Raw genomic sequence first — 18,027 nt, forward strand, 5'->3', positions numbered from 1 at the left:
TTTATTGGAAAGGCAGATTTGTAGAGAGGAGAATCAGAAAGATCATCCATCCACTGGTTCACTCCCCCATGGCCACAGTGGCTGGAACTGAGCTGATCTGAAGCCAGGAGCTTCTTTCAGAGTCTCCCACGTGGGTGCAGGGTCCCAAGGCTTTGGGCCATCCTCTGCTGCTTTCCCAGACCACAAGCAGGGGGCTGGATGGGAAGTGGAATAGCCTGGACATGAACCAGTACCCATATGGGATCCCAGGGGTCACAGTGCTTACAAAGGGGAGGATTAGCCAATTGAGTCATAGTGTCATCCTCTGCCACTCCCTCTTTTTTTCTTTGACCTTGAGGGGGCAGAGAGACAGCCCTGTTCTGCTTGCTTACTCTCCAGATGCCTACAATGCCCTGGGCTGGACAGGGACTCAGGCTAAGAGCTGGGAACTGCATCCAGTTCTGCCCGTGAGTGGCAGGGACCCGGTTTCTTGAGCCAGAGCTAGCAGTTAGCTGCAAGCATTCCTGCAGTGTGGAACAAGGACATAACTGATCATCACCAGGCCAATGCCTACTCTTGAGATACTTTGTTTTTAAAATATTCTGTAGACTGTTTATGTTTGTTAATGACTGAAAACCCAATGAATGATGATGATACTCACATTTTTGCAGTTTCATAATATGGAGTGTAACCAGTTTTTCCCTTTCAGATGGTCTTCAGATAGTCGGCGTTCACTCGGCTAAGTTTCCAAATGAAAAAGTCCTGGATAACATTAAGAGTGCTGTTCTACGTTACAATATCAACCACCCGGTGGTTAACGATGCAGATGCCAGCCTTTGGCAAGAATTAGAAGTTTCCTGCTGGCCAACGCTAGTCATCCTTGGACCCCGTGGAAACATGTTGTTTTCTTTAATTGGAGAAGGACACAAAGATAAATTATTTTTATATATTTCAATAGCTTTAAAGTATTACAAAGAGAGGGGTCAAATCAGAGATCATAAAATTGGAATAAAACTCTATAAAGATTCCTTGCCGTCTTCACCATTGCTTTTTCCTGGCAAAGTAACTGTGGACCAAGTTACTAACCAATTGGTAATAGCAGACACGGGCCATCATAGAATCTTGGTTGTTTTGAAGAATGGACAGATTCAATACAGCATCGGAGGTAAAGTTTACTTCTAATCATGCTATATAATATGTTTTACATAGTTTTTTAAAAGTAACTCAGTAAATAGTCACATTAAAATTGAAAATTTTAAATAAAAACTGTAGAAAGGCAGTTCAACAAGCTCAGTGGCCACAACAGCTGGAGCTGGGCTGCCCCAAAGCCAGAAGCCAGGAACAGCTTCTGGGTCTCCCACATTGGGCCATCTACCATGACTTTCTCTGGCACATTAACAGGGAGCTGAATTAGAATTGGAGCAGTTAGGGCTTGAAGTGTTGACCGTGTGAGAATCCTGTACTGCTGGTGGAGTCTTAGCCTCCTGTACCACGGTACCAGTCCCAGGAGAGGTTGTTCTACTCTGTTATTTTTCTGATCTTTGATCCAAAAATGCCTCTTACTTTATTTACATTACCAGTAAAATCTGTGAAGTGCATTCTTACTAATCCCGCTTATCCAGAGTGGCCTGATATTTTAAAAAATTATCAGTGAAAGAAAAAAGTAAGTTATGTCTGCAGTCATTCCTAACATGCCAGCATTAGTACTAATGTAGGGGTATTTGGATTTCCATTGTGAATAAGCTAATCATATTCCTACGCCTTGATGCTGTTTCTGGAATGCCAAGCAATTTTCCTTAGCTCTTGAATTATTTATGTCTCATGTTGTGGGTTGTTTTTCTTTTTTTAAGGATGTGTGTATCTCTTCTGGTGTTTATTTTGGCTGTTTGGTATTTTGATTTGTAATATGTAGCTATTACAAAGTATATAGCAGCTTGAAATGAAGTATTTAAAAGACTTTTAATAGACTAAATGATTTTCAAAATAATATAAATTTTCTGCTTTATTAAAAGAATTCTTCAGCCAAACGTTCTGAGAAAGCACTGATTGACTATGACTTGAGACATGGTTTTGGTTGACAGTGGGGTCACAAGACGTAGATCTTCTTTTCTTTTGGTTTACTCTCCAAAAGGTCTCAGTGGCCGGCATTGTGCAGGCTGAACCCACGAACTTAGAGCTTCTGCCAGGTGTTCTTCTGTGTGGGGGCAGGGGCCCAAGTACTTGGCCATGTCCTGCTGCTTTGCCTGGCACGTTAGCTGGGAGCGGGTTCGAAAGTAGAGCAGCCAGGTCTTGAACAGGTGCCCACATGGGGAGCCAGTGTTGCCGGCAGCTGTTGTGCCAGCTGTTCCATAGTACTGGTCCCATATTATTATTGTCATTAGTAATATTAACAATCATATATGCCTGGCTCATTGTAAGTATTTTGCCTGTAGTTACTTATTTTTGTTCTCAGTGCTACAGTTAGATAATATTTTTTTTGTTCTGTTTTACAAAAGGAAAACTAAGACACAAAGAACATGCCCAAATGATCAACTGGAGAGAAGCAGAGCTGGGCTTTACAGCAAGACTGTTGTGGTCTTGGCTCTGAATCGTACTGTCTGCGTTTGGCAGCTGTTCTGAGACAGCAGAGTTCTGCAAAGCAGCTTGCAGATATTGACGTCAAGGCTGTGAGGGACTTGTTCCCTGATCCCTAGGAGTAACTGCATGCTGAGAAATGGGATGACTGTTTCTCTCAGCGTGTATAAGCAGGATGGGATATGGTGCCGGGTGGTCCTAGAGGAGAATCTTTAAGCTGGAGCTTAGGGATTCAGGGAACGCTTGAATGGCCAGCACGATCTAAGTCGGCTTGCGTTTTCAGGCATGTGTGTTTTCCTAGGAAAGGGATCACCATTTCCATTGTATTGTTGAAGAAGAGTATCTTCCAAAATTGTTAGAAAATCATTAACTTTTTAAAGCTTTTTTTGAAAACTCTGTCTTTATTTGAAAGGTAGAGTTACACAGAGAGAAAACAGAGCTTTTCCATCTGTTGGTTCACTCCTCAGACGGTTACAATGACCAGGGCAGGGCCCGGTTTAAGTCAGGAGCCAAGAGCTTCTTCCAAATATCCTGTGTTGGTGCAGGAGCCCAAGCACTTGGGCCGTTCCCTGTTGCTTTCCTAGACACTTTAAGAAGGAGCTGGATCAAAAATGCAGCAGCTGGAACACAGACCAGTACCATATGGGATGCCTGTGCCCCAGGCAACAGCTTAACCCGATATGCCACAACGGCGCCCCCTATTTTTAATTTTTTCTAGGCTAGGCAATTAAGATGCTTTTGTCATTTCTTCAGATACATGATACTATTTTTAAATACATTAGTAACTATTATACTTTTAAAGCCTATTAACAGTGAAACTCATTCTTGAGAGAATTCTGTCATTTGAAAGCATTTCAGTTTGTTAAAAGATAATGTTTCATTAAAATCCCAGCACTACATTACAGTTCTTGTTTTGTTAAGATGACTTTTAGGCTGGAAAAATTTTGTCTTATAACTAACTTGTCTTTTAGGACCCAACCCTGGAAGAAAGGATGGGATATTTTCAGAGGCAACTTTTAATTCTCCACAAGGTGTAGCCATATCGAATAACATCATATATGTGGCAGATACGGAAAACCACCTCATAAGAAAGGTAATTGCTCATTTTAAAGTTTTAGTACTTTTTATCAGAAATACTGCCATTTGCTGTGCTTAATCTTTGAAGTTTAAGGGTGGCAAGCATGTCAGTGCATCCTTTTTCAGAGGTCCTTGCTTTCCTTGAAGGAGCGGTCTGTGTAGTCAGTATGCAATGGCCACAGGGAAAAAGCTGCTGAGGTTTTTTTTTTTCAATCACTGACTTCAAAGCCACGTGCCTAATCACCCAAAAACTCCAAACTTTGAGGCGTTTTCCTGCTAGGAGTTTGCAAAGTCAGTCTTTGTCCTTTTTCAGTTAACTGTTTTGAAACCTCTGCCTCCTTTCAGCTCTTATGCTTTGTTTTATCTTCATATAAAAGTAATACATATTCTAGTGCGGTTTCTTTGAAGTTATTTATTTTGATTGGAATGTCAGATTTACGGAGAGAAGGAGAGTTAGAGAAAGAGCTTACATCTGCTGGTTCACTCCCCAAGTAGCCGCAATGGCCAGAGCTGAGCTGATCCAAAGTCAGGAGCCCAGAGCTGCTTCTGGGTCTCCAATGCAGTTGCAGGATCCCAAGGCTCTGGGCTATTTTCTACTGCTTTCCCAGGCCACAAGCAGGGAGCAGGAAGGGAAATGGAGCAGTGGGACATGAACCAGAAGCCATGTGGGATCCTAGTGCATGCAAGGCGAGGATTTAGTTGTTAGGCTGCCATGCCAAGCCCATATTCTGGTTTTTTAAAAGCAGTCAGTTACTAAATAGAAGTTAAAAAGTCTTCTGACCATCAGTTGCAGTTCTACAAAGGTAACCAACTACTATTAAAGTTTTTGTTTTTCTGAAACAACTCATACACAAATTTATGTTTAAAAAATAATTTTTAGATAATTTGTTTTGGGATTTGTTTGAGAGCGGGAAGGCAGAAAAAGTATTTCCCATCTGCTGGTTCACCCCTTATAAATAGCTGTAATATCTTAAGGTTGGTCCAGGTTATACTTAGGACCCTGGAATTCCATCTTGATCTCCCATTTGGGTGGCAAAGGTTCAATTACTGGGCCGTCTTTTCCTTCTGGGCACATTGGCAAGAAACTAGATTGGAAACAGAATAGCTTGGTACAAACCCAGGGCCCCAATATGTGATGCTGGCCCTGGAGGCTGCAGCTTAACTTGCTATATTACAACTCTAGCCCTCAGATAGAATTTATTTTTTTAAGCAAATATACATAGTGTTTTGTTTTTTACCCTGTAGTTAGCCCTTTTAAAGCACCGTGTTGTAGATCCTTTATATGTTCTATTGGAAGTCCTCACATACTAAAAGGAAAAAGCAAAGTTAATTTGCATTGCATAAAAGTTCCTTTAAATTCCCATAGGTTGACCTAGAAGCTGAAAAGGTGAGCACTGTAGCTGGCATTGGAATTCAAGGAACAGATAGAGAAGGGGGCGCAGAAGGGGAGCAGCAGCCCATTAGCTCCCCCTGGGATATAACATTTGGAACATCAGGTGAGTACACTTTTCTATTGAATGTAAATAAACTGTGCTTCATAAATGCAGAAAGTTTAAATGTTCATGTCATATTCACTTGGAGTCATTCTAGTGTTTTATACTTTGGCATCTATGGCTTGGGATTTAAATGTGTAAGAACAAAGACATTAGTAATACACACAAGATGCACCGTATTCCGGTATTCAGCACCATGCGGCATGCAAACATGAGACAGTGTTCAGAGCACTCAAATTTCATCCTAGCTGGATCTTACAATTAATGCAGCTTTGAAAATTCTTAAATTGAAAGAGTAACAGTTTCAAAATTTCAAAAGGTTTTTCATGAACTTTAATTCTCTAGTTTGAAAAAATATAACTCTGTTGAATCAAAATGGCCAGCTGTTCTGTCTGATTCAACAGAGAACCTTGAGTGCCTCACTGAAAGACGGAAGGAAGAGCACACTGAGCAGTGCTACAGGCCAGGCCCTCACAGGCAGATCAAAGCAGGCACGGATGGGAAGTGAGCATTGCTACAGGCCAGACCCTCCACCAAGCATCCAGGCTTACGGGCAGATCAAGGCAGACATAGGATGGGAAGTGGTATCTTACCCCTGGCACAAGGAAGCCAACACCGGGTTAGAATAATCGAGACTGCTTCAGTAGCAACCTCGAGACGAGAGCAGGGGCCGCCTCTGACCCCTGGTGCTGATGGGAACTGGCAACGGGGAATGGCGCAGCATCTGCCTTCCCCTGCAGCACTGGGGTGAGTGGGGAGGTCTTTATTCTTCACCCACCTCCCTGCAACTCCTTTTTTTCCCATCCAGAGACCCGCATGAGTCTGCAATCTTCTCACCTATGTAAGAAACATTTAAAAATGCCTTTACATTAAAAAAAGAAAACTCAAAACAGCAGCTGTTTTGGTGTTTGTATGTTATTGAGCAAGTAAAAATTTTTCCAGCCTAGTGGATTACGCTTATAATGACAATGAAACTTAAAACACATCAAGAAATATAAATATTCATTTAGCCAGTATTCTGATAAGGGGGGAAAAAGCTTTTCAATTATTTGAGCAACTGCTAATAGATTTTTCCTGACATGTGGTAAGATTTTCACTGAGAAGAAATCTGAGGGCTGAAATCCACTTGGCTTTTATGAAGCACTTTCTTTGAAAGATTAATTTGAAAGGCAAAGCGAGTGAGGGAGAGGGGGACAGGCAGGGAGAGCTTCTGTTCTTTGGTTTCTTTCCCAGTAACAAAAGGTCTGGGCGAGGCCAAAGTTAGGAGCCTGGAACTCTATCTGGGTCTCTCGCTGAAGTAGTGGAGACTCAGGCACTTGAGCCATCGTGTACTGTCTCCCAGGCATATAAGCAGGAAGCCGAATCAGAAGCGACGTCATAGCTTGGACTTAACCATCACTCAGATACCAAGTGTGTCTCAAGTGGTGGGACCTAACCTACTGTGCAAGGCCTGATCCTGTGCGAAACTCTGTAACTCTTTCCCATTGTCTTTTCTGCATCTTATGTATCAACGGCTTGGTTTATGTACCTGCCTTTATTGAGACTTCCCAAAGTACAGTCCAAGAGGCTTAATTGGTATTTAAATTTAAATTTAAATCATATAATAGTATATATATATGGATATATATAACATAATCACATATTATCATTAATACTATATTATATATAATGTTATCTATAATTGTTATATATTAATTATGCACTATCATTTAATATCAATTACATTTAGATTTAAATTATATAATGATCCAAGAGGTAATGGAGCTGGTGCTGTAGGCTGGCAAGCTAAGCCTTCACCTGCTGCATTGGCATTCCATATGGGTGCCAGCTTGTGTCCTGGCTGCTCCATTTCCTATTCTGCTCCCTGCTTCTGGCATGGGAGAATAGTGGATGATTGCCTAAGTCCTTGGGCTTCTGCGCCCAAATGGGAGGCTTGGAGAAACTTGGGACTCCTGGCTTTGGATCAGCTCAGCTCCAACTGTTGTGGCTGTTTGTGGGGGTGAACCAGCTGAGGAGGATCTCTGTCTCTCCTTTTTATCTCTGTCTTTCAGATGCAAATAGAATAAAAGCTAAAAAAAATAGAGTAAGAATTAAGGACAATTTGAAGGACACTTATCTGAGCAAATTGTTTTCCTTTTAAACAGTTAAATATTTTAGTATTTTAAGTTTTCCATGGAATGTTTCTGAAATTCTACCATAGTTATGAATGGAAAAGAGGGTTGGATCAACAGGAAGTACTGTGATATTTTTGTGCTTATTTTTACAATAATGGGCCACTCTGCAGAGTAAATAGACCATAGCCGCACCTTGCAGCATGGACACATATCAGTCTTTTTAAGAAACTTATTTGTATTTGTAAGGCAGAGAGACAGAAATCTCTCTGCTTGTTTACTCCCACAACAGCTGGGGCTGGGCTTGGGCCAGGCTGACTCCAGGAGCCAGGAACTCATCTGACCCTTACACGTGGGCAGCAAGGGATCAGAGTACTGAAGCTATCACCTGCTGTCCACCAGGATGCTCACTAGAAGGCAGCTGGGGGCTTGGCATAGTAGCCTAGAGGCTGACTCCTCACCTTGCACTCCCGGGATCCCATATGAGCAGCAGTTCGTTTCCCCGCTGCTCCTCTTCCCATCCAGCTCCTGGCTTGTGGCCTGGGAAAGCAGTTGAGGAGGATGACCCAAAGCCTTGGGACCCTGAGTCCATGTGGGAGATCCTGAAAGGTCTCCTGGCTTCAGATTGGTTCAACCCTGACCCTTGCAGCCAGTTAGAGAATCAGCAGATGGAAGATCTTTCTCTCTGTATCTTCTCCTTCTCTGTATAAACCTGTCTTTCCAATACAAACAAATAAATCTTTAAAAAAAAAAAAAAGATGGGGCAGGGAGGAAAGTGGAATCTACAGCAGGGCTAGAACTCAAAGCCAGCACTGTTGTGTGGGATGGCATCCCACACGGCACCTACACTGCTCCGCTCAAAGATCACGGCCAGAGGGAGAAAGGCAAGTGGAATGTGAGAAACCTGCAGTATGGTCTTTTAGCAAGTACAGTAGTGGTCACGACAAAATAAGCATTGAGAGATCAACTAAACATGACAGTATTAAACAGTAAAAGTAAAAAATGATGCCTGAGTGGTTGGCCTAACTACGCCGTTGCAGTAATAAAGACATAAAAATAATTGGTATAACAAGATGTTTACAAAACTGAATTTCACATTTTTTGTTGTCACTCCTATGGTTAGCACTTTATCATACATCAAAAATAATTGCTAAGTTCAGTGAGTTAAGTTTTCTTTAGCATGTGCATCTAAAATGGAGCAGGTCTGTGTCAACTCAACTCATGCCAAACACTAATCCCAAAGATGTTTTGTCGTAACAATCAAAACCGCTGCCAGTCTCTAAGCACGCAGGCTTTACCTGATTTAGAGTCACTTATAGAAAGGATAATGTGCCTGATGTCCATTAGTCTTCCTTGGCTTTTTAATCTATATTGTTCCTAGGTAGAAATTTAGCTTTTCTTATATAACTTTTAATAGTTGGCATCTCACTATTTAACCTGCCAATCTGATCACCGACAATGTCAGTCCTTGTGTGCTTGGTAATGTGCTTCTATGACTTCCACTAATGTGTTGTAAAATACCATGGCGTGCTTGGGCTTCAAAAATAATCAGGTGACCAAAAAAAGGCATTTTATTTAGTATGTTTAGTGCATTTTTTTTTTGGTGGGGGGAACAGTTGTATGTTTACATCCAAAATTTGACGGAAGATTGTAAAAATTGTCTTGGTATGGATGTTTTTAATTAGATTGAAAAGTGATGCATATCAAGTAAGAGTTACCCTCTTCAGGCATTTGCTGGTAGTTCTGTGATCTTGACAGACTTACAGTCTTATAGCCATCCGTGGTGAAACTACAGAGCATGCCCATGGCCCCCAAGGCTGTCCGGATCCCGTGTGCCTTCTCCAGCCCCAGCCCCACCTCCTCCGAGGGAGCAGGGCACTCTAGCTGTCCTGGCTGGCTCCTGTGACCATACTGCTTGGAGATGCATTCCTCTTGTTCCCTGTATCCGCATTGTGTTCTCACTTATTGTTAACTTGTGGTCGACATGATGTTCACTTGAGGGGGATTAGATATTTCGCGTATTTCTGCATCGTGGTGTTCATGAGTAGTGAAGCTACTGTAAGCACGTGTCTGTAAGAGTTTTTTTTCATGGTAATATCTGTGTGTTTCCCTTAAGGAGAATGCCTAGAAATGAGATTGTTTTGTCATAAAATAGCAATATTTGTAATTTTCCTCAAAAAAATTGTCAGACTTTTCCAAAGTAGCTGTTTTCTTAGATTCCCCTGTGGCCGTGGGAATCACTGCTTCTGCCTGAAGAACTTTACGTATGTCCTTTGTAACTCAGGTCTGCTAGCGGTAATTCATGTTAGCATTTTTTCTGATCTGAAAGTATCAGCCTTCAGTTTTAAAGCTATTTTTACTTGATCTGTGTCTGGGCTCTGTCCACCCTTCTGAGACTAGGAATATCACTCGGTTCTCTGGCTTTGAATTGTTTTCAGAAGAGATCTGCTTTGATTTTCCCCCTCCTCATTCTTTTGCCTGTAAACTATGTTTTTTCTCTGCTTGTCTTCAGGATTTTGTCTGATTTTCAGCCATGTGCCTGATATGTCTAGCATTTAGCCTGCATGGAGTTCTTGACTCCATGGTTTGATATCCTGCATTCTTTTCTCTTTTTTTAAGATTTAATATTTTTCTTTATTGAAAAGTCAGATTTACAGGGAGGAGAGACAGAGAAGAAGATCTTCTGTCCACTGGTTCACTCCCCAAGTAGCCGCAATGGCCAGAGCTGAACTGATCTAAAGCCAGGAGCCAGGAGCCAGGAGTTTCTTCTGGTCTCCCACACGGATCCAGGGTCCCAAGGCTTTGGGCTGTCCTCGACTGCTTTCCCAGGCCACAAGATTTCAAGAAATCTTCACTTATTATCTCTTCAAATTTTTTTTTTCCTGCTGCCTTCCCTCTTCTGTTTCTGAGACATTGGTTAGCCATGTGCTACATTATTTAATGTAATAACCATCAACTTTTACATACTATGTTATTTTTATTTCATTCTGCTCTCTCTTTCCACCCCCCCCATCAATTTGCTAATTTGTATCGGTTTATCTTCAGGGTGACTCTTTCCTTATCTGTGTCTGGTCAGCTGATGGGCCTCCTGAAGGCATTCATCTCCAGTCTAGGGGCTTTTTTCCTGGAAGATGAACAGGTTTCTTCCACAGCTCCCCTTTGTGCTCTGGTCTTGTAATCTGCAGAATGGGCTACTGCTCTTGCTACTTAATACCAGCCTTACCTTGAGGAGGGTTTTGGTCCAGCCTTGGTTTCGGAAGTCGCTGAGTGAGGTGGGAAGCTTTTTCATTGATCAACAGCTGAACTCTGGCTTGTCTGACTGCTTTGGGTGGTGTCCAGCCTCTCCCAGCAGAGGGAGACCTCTGCTTGTGTCAGGACTGGGTTCCCTGCCTCCCCTAGGGGCAGAGTTTTTGATTTGCTATAGTTGGTCCTTTCTTACGCCTTTCTGCTTCTCCCAGTGACTTAAGGCTTTGCCCCGTAAAAGGTTAGAGATTGGAAGCAAGTTTGTTTACCTTAAAGGAGATTTTTGCCAATGCCATTAAGAGTTTTCTGGGTTCGCAGTTGCTTAAAATAGTAAAATATTTTAAAGCACAATTTCAAGTAATATTCACATTTCATTTGTGGATCTTGTTCCTCTTTTTTGAAACTGACTCCTGGTTTGGTGGACATTGTGAATGCTAAGCCACGTTTTTTGTTCTCTGTTTACTTTTTGAAACCCATTTTGTTTGCAAGAACACATGTGCAGCTCTCAGTGGATGAGCAGGCAGGGTGAACCCTTCCGGGGGTTGCTGTGAGCATGCACTGTGAGAGCACACTGGCGGGGCTCCGTGTCTCGGCAGCTGTGGGACACTGCACAGGTCTCTGGCTTCTGCTTGTCTCCATTTCCTGATCTAAACTAATGATGCAAACAGTAACTACGAGAATTAACCAACAGTGGCTGACACGTAGAAAATACTATTTAAGTGCTTGCAGTTATCATTTTTGTTGTAAAATAGAACTTTTTCATAAAGGTCACGAAAGAGGGGTATTGTGATATAGCCAGTGAAGCCTCTGACTATAACTCCGACATCCCAGAAAGGTGCCAGTTTGATTCCTGGCTGCTCCGCTTGCAGTCCAACTCCCTGCTCTTTGGGAAAACAGCAGAGGGTGGCCCAGGTATTTGAGCCCCTGCACCCACGGGGAAGACCCAGCAGAAGCTCCTGCCTTTGTGCTGGCCCAGATCTGGCCATTGGACCATATGGGAAGAACCAGCAGATAGACCATCTCTGTCTTCTCTGTAACTGCCTTTCAAGTAAAGGAATAAATATTTTTTAAAATGTATGGAGAGACACCAACAATCTGAACCAGACCAAAAGGGAAGTCAAGGGACTGGAAGATACGCTTTGAGGGTGTCATCCAGCCATCGTGGCACACTCCCAGGGCTGCAGAAAGATGGCAGCGGGGTGACCTCCGAATCCTACAGTGGGAAGCGGTGGGCACATTTGATCAAATTCCTACTTCTGATGCCGATGGGTACTTGATGCCAGAGCCAGGTCGGTGGGTTAGAGGCTGAGGAAGAAAGAGAAGGGTCTGAGCAGAGAACTGGACGGTGTGCTCGCTCCCTTCCTTGGTTCGTTCTTCCCAGCCAGAGCACCTGTGATCTGGAGTCAGATTTGCCTTGGAGTCGTGGAGTCTCCAGGTTTAGCAGTGTGAATTTCAGTGAACTACCTGCATTCTTCAAATTTCAGCTTCTTTACATATTGAAGATACTAATAGTTTTAATGGCTTTTACAAGAAAGGAAGTAAGCTGTGTAAAGTGCTTGGCTCAGGGCCTTAACCATAGGAAATGTTCTGAATGGTTATCATCCCGGCCATGCCCAGTAAGTTTACAGTTCCCAGCAGCTGAATCCTGGCCTAAGATAGCTGCTGCATGTTTTCTCATTCCTCAGGCTTCTAAGGGAAGTAGGTACACGGAGACCAAAGATAAACATATACTTGTATTTTACTCCTGTGAAGCTAAGCTACGTTGACCTGCTTAGAGAACTAGATAACGGAGGCCAAATTTGGTCTTTTCAGTCAGAAATAAGCCAGCCTAGCTCCTCTTTGACAAGGCTGAGGCTTAGAAACATGCTTTTAAAAGGGTGGGGGTTGGTTATTGGGGCTTGTGTTGTGGCTGAGCAGGTCAAGCCTCTGCCTTTAGGGCCAAATGGGTGCCAGTTTGAGTCCCAGTTATTCCTCTTCCAATGCAGCTCCCTGCTAATGTGTCTGGGAAATCCCAAATGTGTGTGCTGCTGCACCATGTGGGAAACCAGAAAGAAGCTCCTGGCTTTGGCCTGTTCCATCCCCAGCTGACCATCATTTAGGGAGTGAACCAGCAAATGAAGTTCTCTTTGTCCTTCATTTGATGTTCTGCCTTTTAAATAAATGACAATCAAATCTTTAAAAAACAAAACAAAACAGTTCCTAATATTACAGATAAATTTGCTTACCTCACCAACTTTTCCTGTACTAGGATATGCATGTGAAAGAGGCTACATTCCCAATGGGAATAGAGTGACCCATCAGGGAGGGGTGTCCTTACGGTAATGCCTGATGGCCAAGGCCAAGGAGGTAACAGATGACCAAATCATGGACAGCCAGCTGGAATTGCTGATGAATGCTGTATGGTGTGGTACAGAATGGGGGAATTAAGAATGACTTGAGAAGCTGGAAGAATGGAGCCCTTTCATCTCAGCTTTCCTGATCAGCCGCCTCTCTTTTCTGTCTGGGTCTGTCATTGGCCACAGGCCACCTTTCAATGAGGATAAGTTACAGAAAAACCTGTGGTTGTTTGCCTCAGTAGTGCTACTCAGGGCAGAGGGCTTGTATACATCTTTGGCTGGATTGACCTTTGGGTATTGATGGTTTTTTAATGGCATGATAAATTGTGTTTTCTGTTTGCTGGTATAGAAGTAGGATTCATTCTTGTTCACCAACCTTACAATATATATATATGGCCTTACTGAAATCACTCATGAATTGTAATATTTCCTCTGAAGAATTTTAAAGAATTTCTATGTACATAATCATTTCATTTCCTAATAATTAGAATTTGTGACCTTTGTGATTTTTGTTAATGTTTGGCTCACAGCAATTGCATTTCATCGAGTCGTCATCATCATTTACTCTGTTAAATTAAAACACATTTGAAAATAATATAAGGGGAAAAATTTGTTCTGAACGCAGGCTACTTAAAGCAATACAGATGATCCTTGAATTTGTCATCTTCACTTCGAAATATCATGAGTCAAAAATATGTCTAATACAGCAGCTGAAGATTGGTTAGTATAGCTCACCTACTGCGCACCAAACCTTGGTAACACAGCACCTGTCAGAACAGAGCCAGCCCACCCTGGGAACTAACTGGGGGCCGAGGGAGGGACTTACTGGTTGCTGACTCGGAGCTGTGCTTGCTGCCATCACCCAGAATCTGCAGGTGGATCCTAGCGCACGTGGCTGGCCTGGGAAAGGAGACCAATCCCAAGTACGATTTCTGCTAAATGTGTATCTTACACACAACCATTAACTAAAGCATTGTAAGTCTCAACTGTAAATACAGCATAAAATATGACCAAATCAGATGTCTCAGTTATGTTTTAAAAGTAGTTTCTCAGTACATTTTTTAAAAAGGAAATATTTTAATAACTGCATTAATTTAATAAATAGAGCTTGTGTTGTAGTGTTATCTCTAAAAAAAGATTGAGACTGATTTTTAGTGGATAGTCCTGTACTGTTATATATTGAACTCCAGTTGTTCTGTAAGTTAGCTATATGTATTTTTGGAAGTTTCACAAGCAATTAAATGATGAATTTTTTTTTTTTTTTTTTTTTTTTTTTTTTTGTCTGAGAGGCAGTTCATATGGACAGAGCTCCCATAGTTGAATGGTCCTCTGTCGTTGGCTGGTCCTCTGTCATTGGCTGGTCCTCTGTCAGTCACAGTCAGGAGCCAAGGGGTGTGGTTAAACAAGATATTATGAGCCACCAATGTGCACTTAATATCTGCTCCTCTTGACCAGTGTCTGAGCTAGAGGGCATTTTCACTGGCTTGGGGATTCTTGCATGTGTAAGCCAACTACCAACTAACGAAAAGGCTAGGACCAAACCTATTGTGTTTATGGAGTTAAAAAACTCATCTAGGCATTTGCAATGCCTTGCTTTATAGCTACATGAACCAGGTTAAAAGCAAAGGTTTTTTGAATTTAAGTGCTATGTCAGTATTGGGGATAAATTAGTAACCATAAAATTAAAAATTAAAAAATTTTAGTTCGCTAAGCCTAATTTTTTGAAAAAATTTGCAATAAATTGTATCATCCTGTAACTGAGAGGTAGGCTAGAACAGGTTTTAGCCAGGGCCATAGTTAAAGATGACGGGTCTAGCCCGTCAAGAGAGAAATAATCTGTTGAATGCTATGTCAGTATTATGGGGGTTATTTAGTAACCATAAAATAAAAAATTAAAAATTTTAATTCACTAAGCCTAATTTTTCAAAAAATTTTGCAGTAAATTGTATCATCCCTAATTGAGAGCTAGGCTAGAACGGGTTTTAGACAAAGTTATAATTGAATTAGTTTCATGTCTTAAGAAGCTTCTAATATTGTGTAAGAGTCTAATTTTGGGGGTTTGGCAAGGCACCAAGCTTACACAGATGATTCCTAGAAATTAATAGGAATTTATTAACATGACTTACGTTGGGGGGTAGGGGGATTGCTGATATAATCAGAGAATATGGTTATGAGTTGTATGCATTTGAGTATTAAATGGTTATGTCCTGTAACCATTGACTTAATGTCTAGCTAGGTTAGGCGTGGTAAAATTCAAGTGAATTTGGTCACAGCAATTGGTTATATCCTAGAGTACATGGAACGAACATCCGGCTCATAATTATGAGGGTGGAGGAAGTACATTGAGGTACTCAGCTACAATTCTAGGTCTGATTTATGGCCCACGCGGCCATGGTGAGTCCAAGCATACCCTCAAAAATAAAAATAAAAATACCAAGTGCCTGACACCATAGTTCTGTGTGAGTATGGGCTAACACATGGTAACAATGGTCCAACTACTTGAACTGTTAATAGCTGCTACTTCCCAGGGTCTGTCTGCCTTGGCCTGAAACTGACGTCCTATGTGGAGACAGGGATGAAACCCAGGCACTCTGATATGAAATACATGGAGCCAAACAGTCACCCCAAACAATGATGTGTCAGCATTTTCAAAAAGTTTAATTTTATTTGAAAGGAAGGCAGAGAGAAATTGCCCATGTGCTGATTTATTCCTCAAATGTCCACAACAGCTGGGGTGGACCTGGCCAGTGCCAGGAACATGGAACTCTCATGTGGTTCTCCCACTGGGTGGCCAGGGCCGATGTGCCTGGACCTTGTTCCATTGTATCCCCAGGTGCATTAGCAGGAACCTGGGTTGGAAATGGAGCAGTGAGCAGAACAGGCATCCAATATGGAATGCCAACAAAGCAAGTGGCAGTAACCCAAATGGCACTCCTAGTCCTCAACATGGATTTTTAAATAATTTTTGGTTTGGGTCTGAGTCTAAAAATTAATACTGTGGCAGCAATATACTTCCTTAAACTCATGTAAGATAAAGTTTTTCACAGAAATTATCCAAAGAACGTGTTACCAAAGCATATATCTTAGGTGGTTAGAGCTCAGTATTTGACTGTCAAGGAGTTTCTTTGATTTTATGTCAAACTTTTTCTTATGCCACGCAAAGTAAGAAACAAAATGTTTAAAAATATTGTGCCCAGAGATACAGAGAGATGTATTGCTGATGTGTGTACTTTGTATTCTTATAAAATCACCACTGCGATACATTAGAAAATTTTCTAAACAACTAAAAATACTGCAAATGGTCTTACGTCAGATGGTTTATAAACATATTGTTATCTTTCCTAGGTTTAGATTTATAAAGCAGTTGGAGCATTCCTCTTGGCCTACTACATATATATTAATTGCTATTTATTTTTTACAAAGGTTCAGAGGGCCAAAAAGATGACATTCTCTGGATAGCCATGGCAGGAATGCATCAGATATGGGCACTCCTACTGGACTCTTGCAAACTGCCAAAGAAAAAGTAAGTGGCCATGTCTCTTTTTCTTTGCTTTCTTTTTGTTCTTTTCTTTCATTTAAAAAAATTCTTTTTATTGATTTGAGAGGCAGATTTACAGAGAGAGATGGAGAGGGGCAGACAGCGATCCCATGTCCACCAGTTCATGACCAGACGACCTCAGCAGCTTGGCTGATGCAAGCCAAAGCTAGGAGCGTTGTCCCGATCTCCTGTATGGGTGCAGGGATCCAAATACTTGAGGCATCTTCCACTGCTTTTCCCACAAATGTTAGCAGGGAACAAGTTTGGAAGTGCAGCAGCTGAGATTTGAACTGGTGCCCATAAGGGATATTGGTGTTGCAGGCAGTGACTTAAATGGCTATGCCCCAATGCTATTGCCCATGTCTCTTATCCTGCTGATACCCTCTATTTAGTTATGGTATGCTAAGTTATACTTCCGTAACAAGCTACCCAGGTTCCCAGTGCATCAGACAGGCTTATTTCTTCCCATCAGGCATGTGTGCTGACCAAGCAGCCACCACCCAGGGCTTTGCCAGTCATCCTGGTGGAGGAAGAGGGAGAGGTAGTGTCACTGACTGACTCTTAGAGCTCCTGTGTGTCCTATACTTCAGCAGCTGGTCTCTCTGAAAGCCACTCTTACAAGGAACTTGGAAAGAGCAGTCTTGTCAAGCACCCAGAAACAGAACGGCAAGTACTTGGTGGGCCCTAATCTCTCAAGGCGTAACTTTGGTGTCTCCAGTCACTTGTTTGAAACGCTGAGTGGTTGGTAGTTCAGATTTTGAGACTGAATTTTTGTGAGCATAGGAGAGTCACTAGAGTTTTCGAAATCTCAGATAACTCAGACTTTTTTGAGACAGGATGTACATGAAGAGCTCAGCATAGAGTACGGCACAGGTGGTTAATGTCGAGAGCTTTGCTCCCCTGGAGGGGCTACGAAGGTGTCAAAGCAATACTCTGGAGTTCCTCACACCGCTGCCAGCAGCCTCTCCTGCTCTCCCTGTCACCCCAGGCGGAACTGGCCATACTCTTCTCTGTGACCTCACTGTCCTCACTGCACTGAGATGTTCACCTGCCCCTCGCTCCCCGGTTCTCCTTCCTGCCCTCTTTCTTTCTTCCTCTCTTTCTCTCTTCCTCTTCTTCTTTGCACTTATCTTTAACTATATCATACTCCCTGACTGCCTCTGGAGGGCCCCTGTGCCATTTCTCTGCCCCCTGTATTTAGTCAGAAGATGGTATAGAGTAGTGCAGCTCAGTAAAGGTTTGCAGAGTGAATGAAAGTCATAGACCTTAAGGGCTATAAATCAGCATAGGAATTAAATATTGGTCATCTCAGTTACCTTTCTCAGTAGAAAGAAGCAGTTGCATAGAGAATTCAGAATATCAGCCACTCCAGATAGTTGGAATGCATTTTACAACCTTTAATCATGCATCTGGGAAATGTGGATTCGACATCAGACGTGTTCAGCTCTGTGCTAGATGGTAGTGATGAATTGATAGGCTCACTGTGTTAAGGATGAAGTGAGTATGTATGGCTGTTGTCCTTGGTGAGCTTGCAGAGGAAGAATCTGATTTAAAAATAGTGGGTGTGGAAAGAACCTCTGCAGTAGTCCTTTACACTGAAATTGTCCCTGATAGATGTAAGAGAAACAGTAAGAGTTGAGATTCAGGGAAGGCACCCCAAAGAGATATTCTAAACC

At 42.2% G+C, this 18,027-nt stretch overlaps 1 protein-coding gene across 1 annotated transcript in view; it reads left to right on the plus strand.

Moving 5' to 3' along the window:
- The window catches only part of NHLRC2 (NHL repeat containing 2), a 39,482-nt gene that overhangs the window by 11,995 nt on the left and 9,460 nt on the right, over positions 1–18,027 (plus strand). Inside the window, exons 3-6 of the mRNA XM_004579808.4 lie at positions 689–1,144; positions 3,525–3,646; positions 4,997–5,126; positions 16,237–16,336. Coding sequence (XP_004579865.2) covers positions 689–1,144; positions 3,525–3,646; positions 4,997–5,126; positions 16,237–16,336 — 808 coding nt within the window. The remainder of the gene's footprint in view (positions 1–688; positions 1,145–3,524; positions 3,647–4,996; positions 5,127–16,236; positions 16,337–18,027) is intronic.

This window comes from Ochotona princeps, chromosome 13, assembly GCF_030435755.1.
Source record: "Ochotona princeps isolate mOchPri1 chromosome 13, mOchPri1.hap1, whole genome shotgun sequence".
In the NCBI taxonomy this organism is placed as follows: domain Eukaryota; kingdom Metazoa; phylum Chordata; class Mammalia; order Lagomorpha; family Ochotonidae; genus Ochotona; species Ochotona princeps.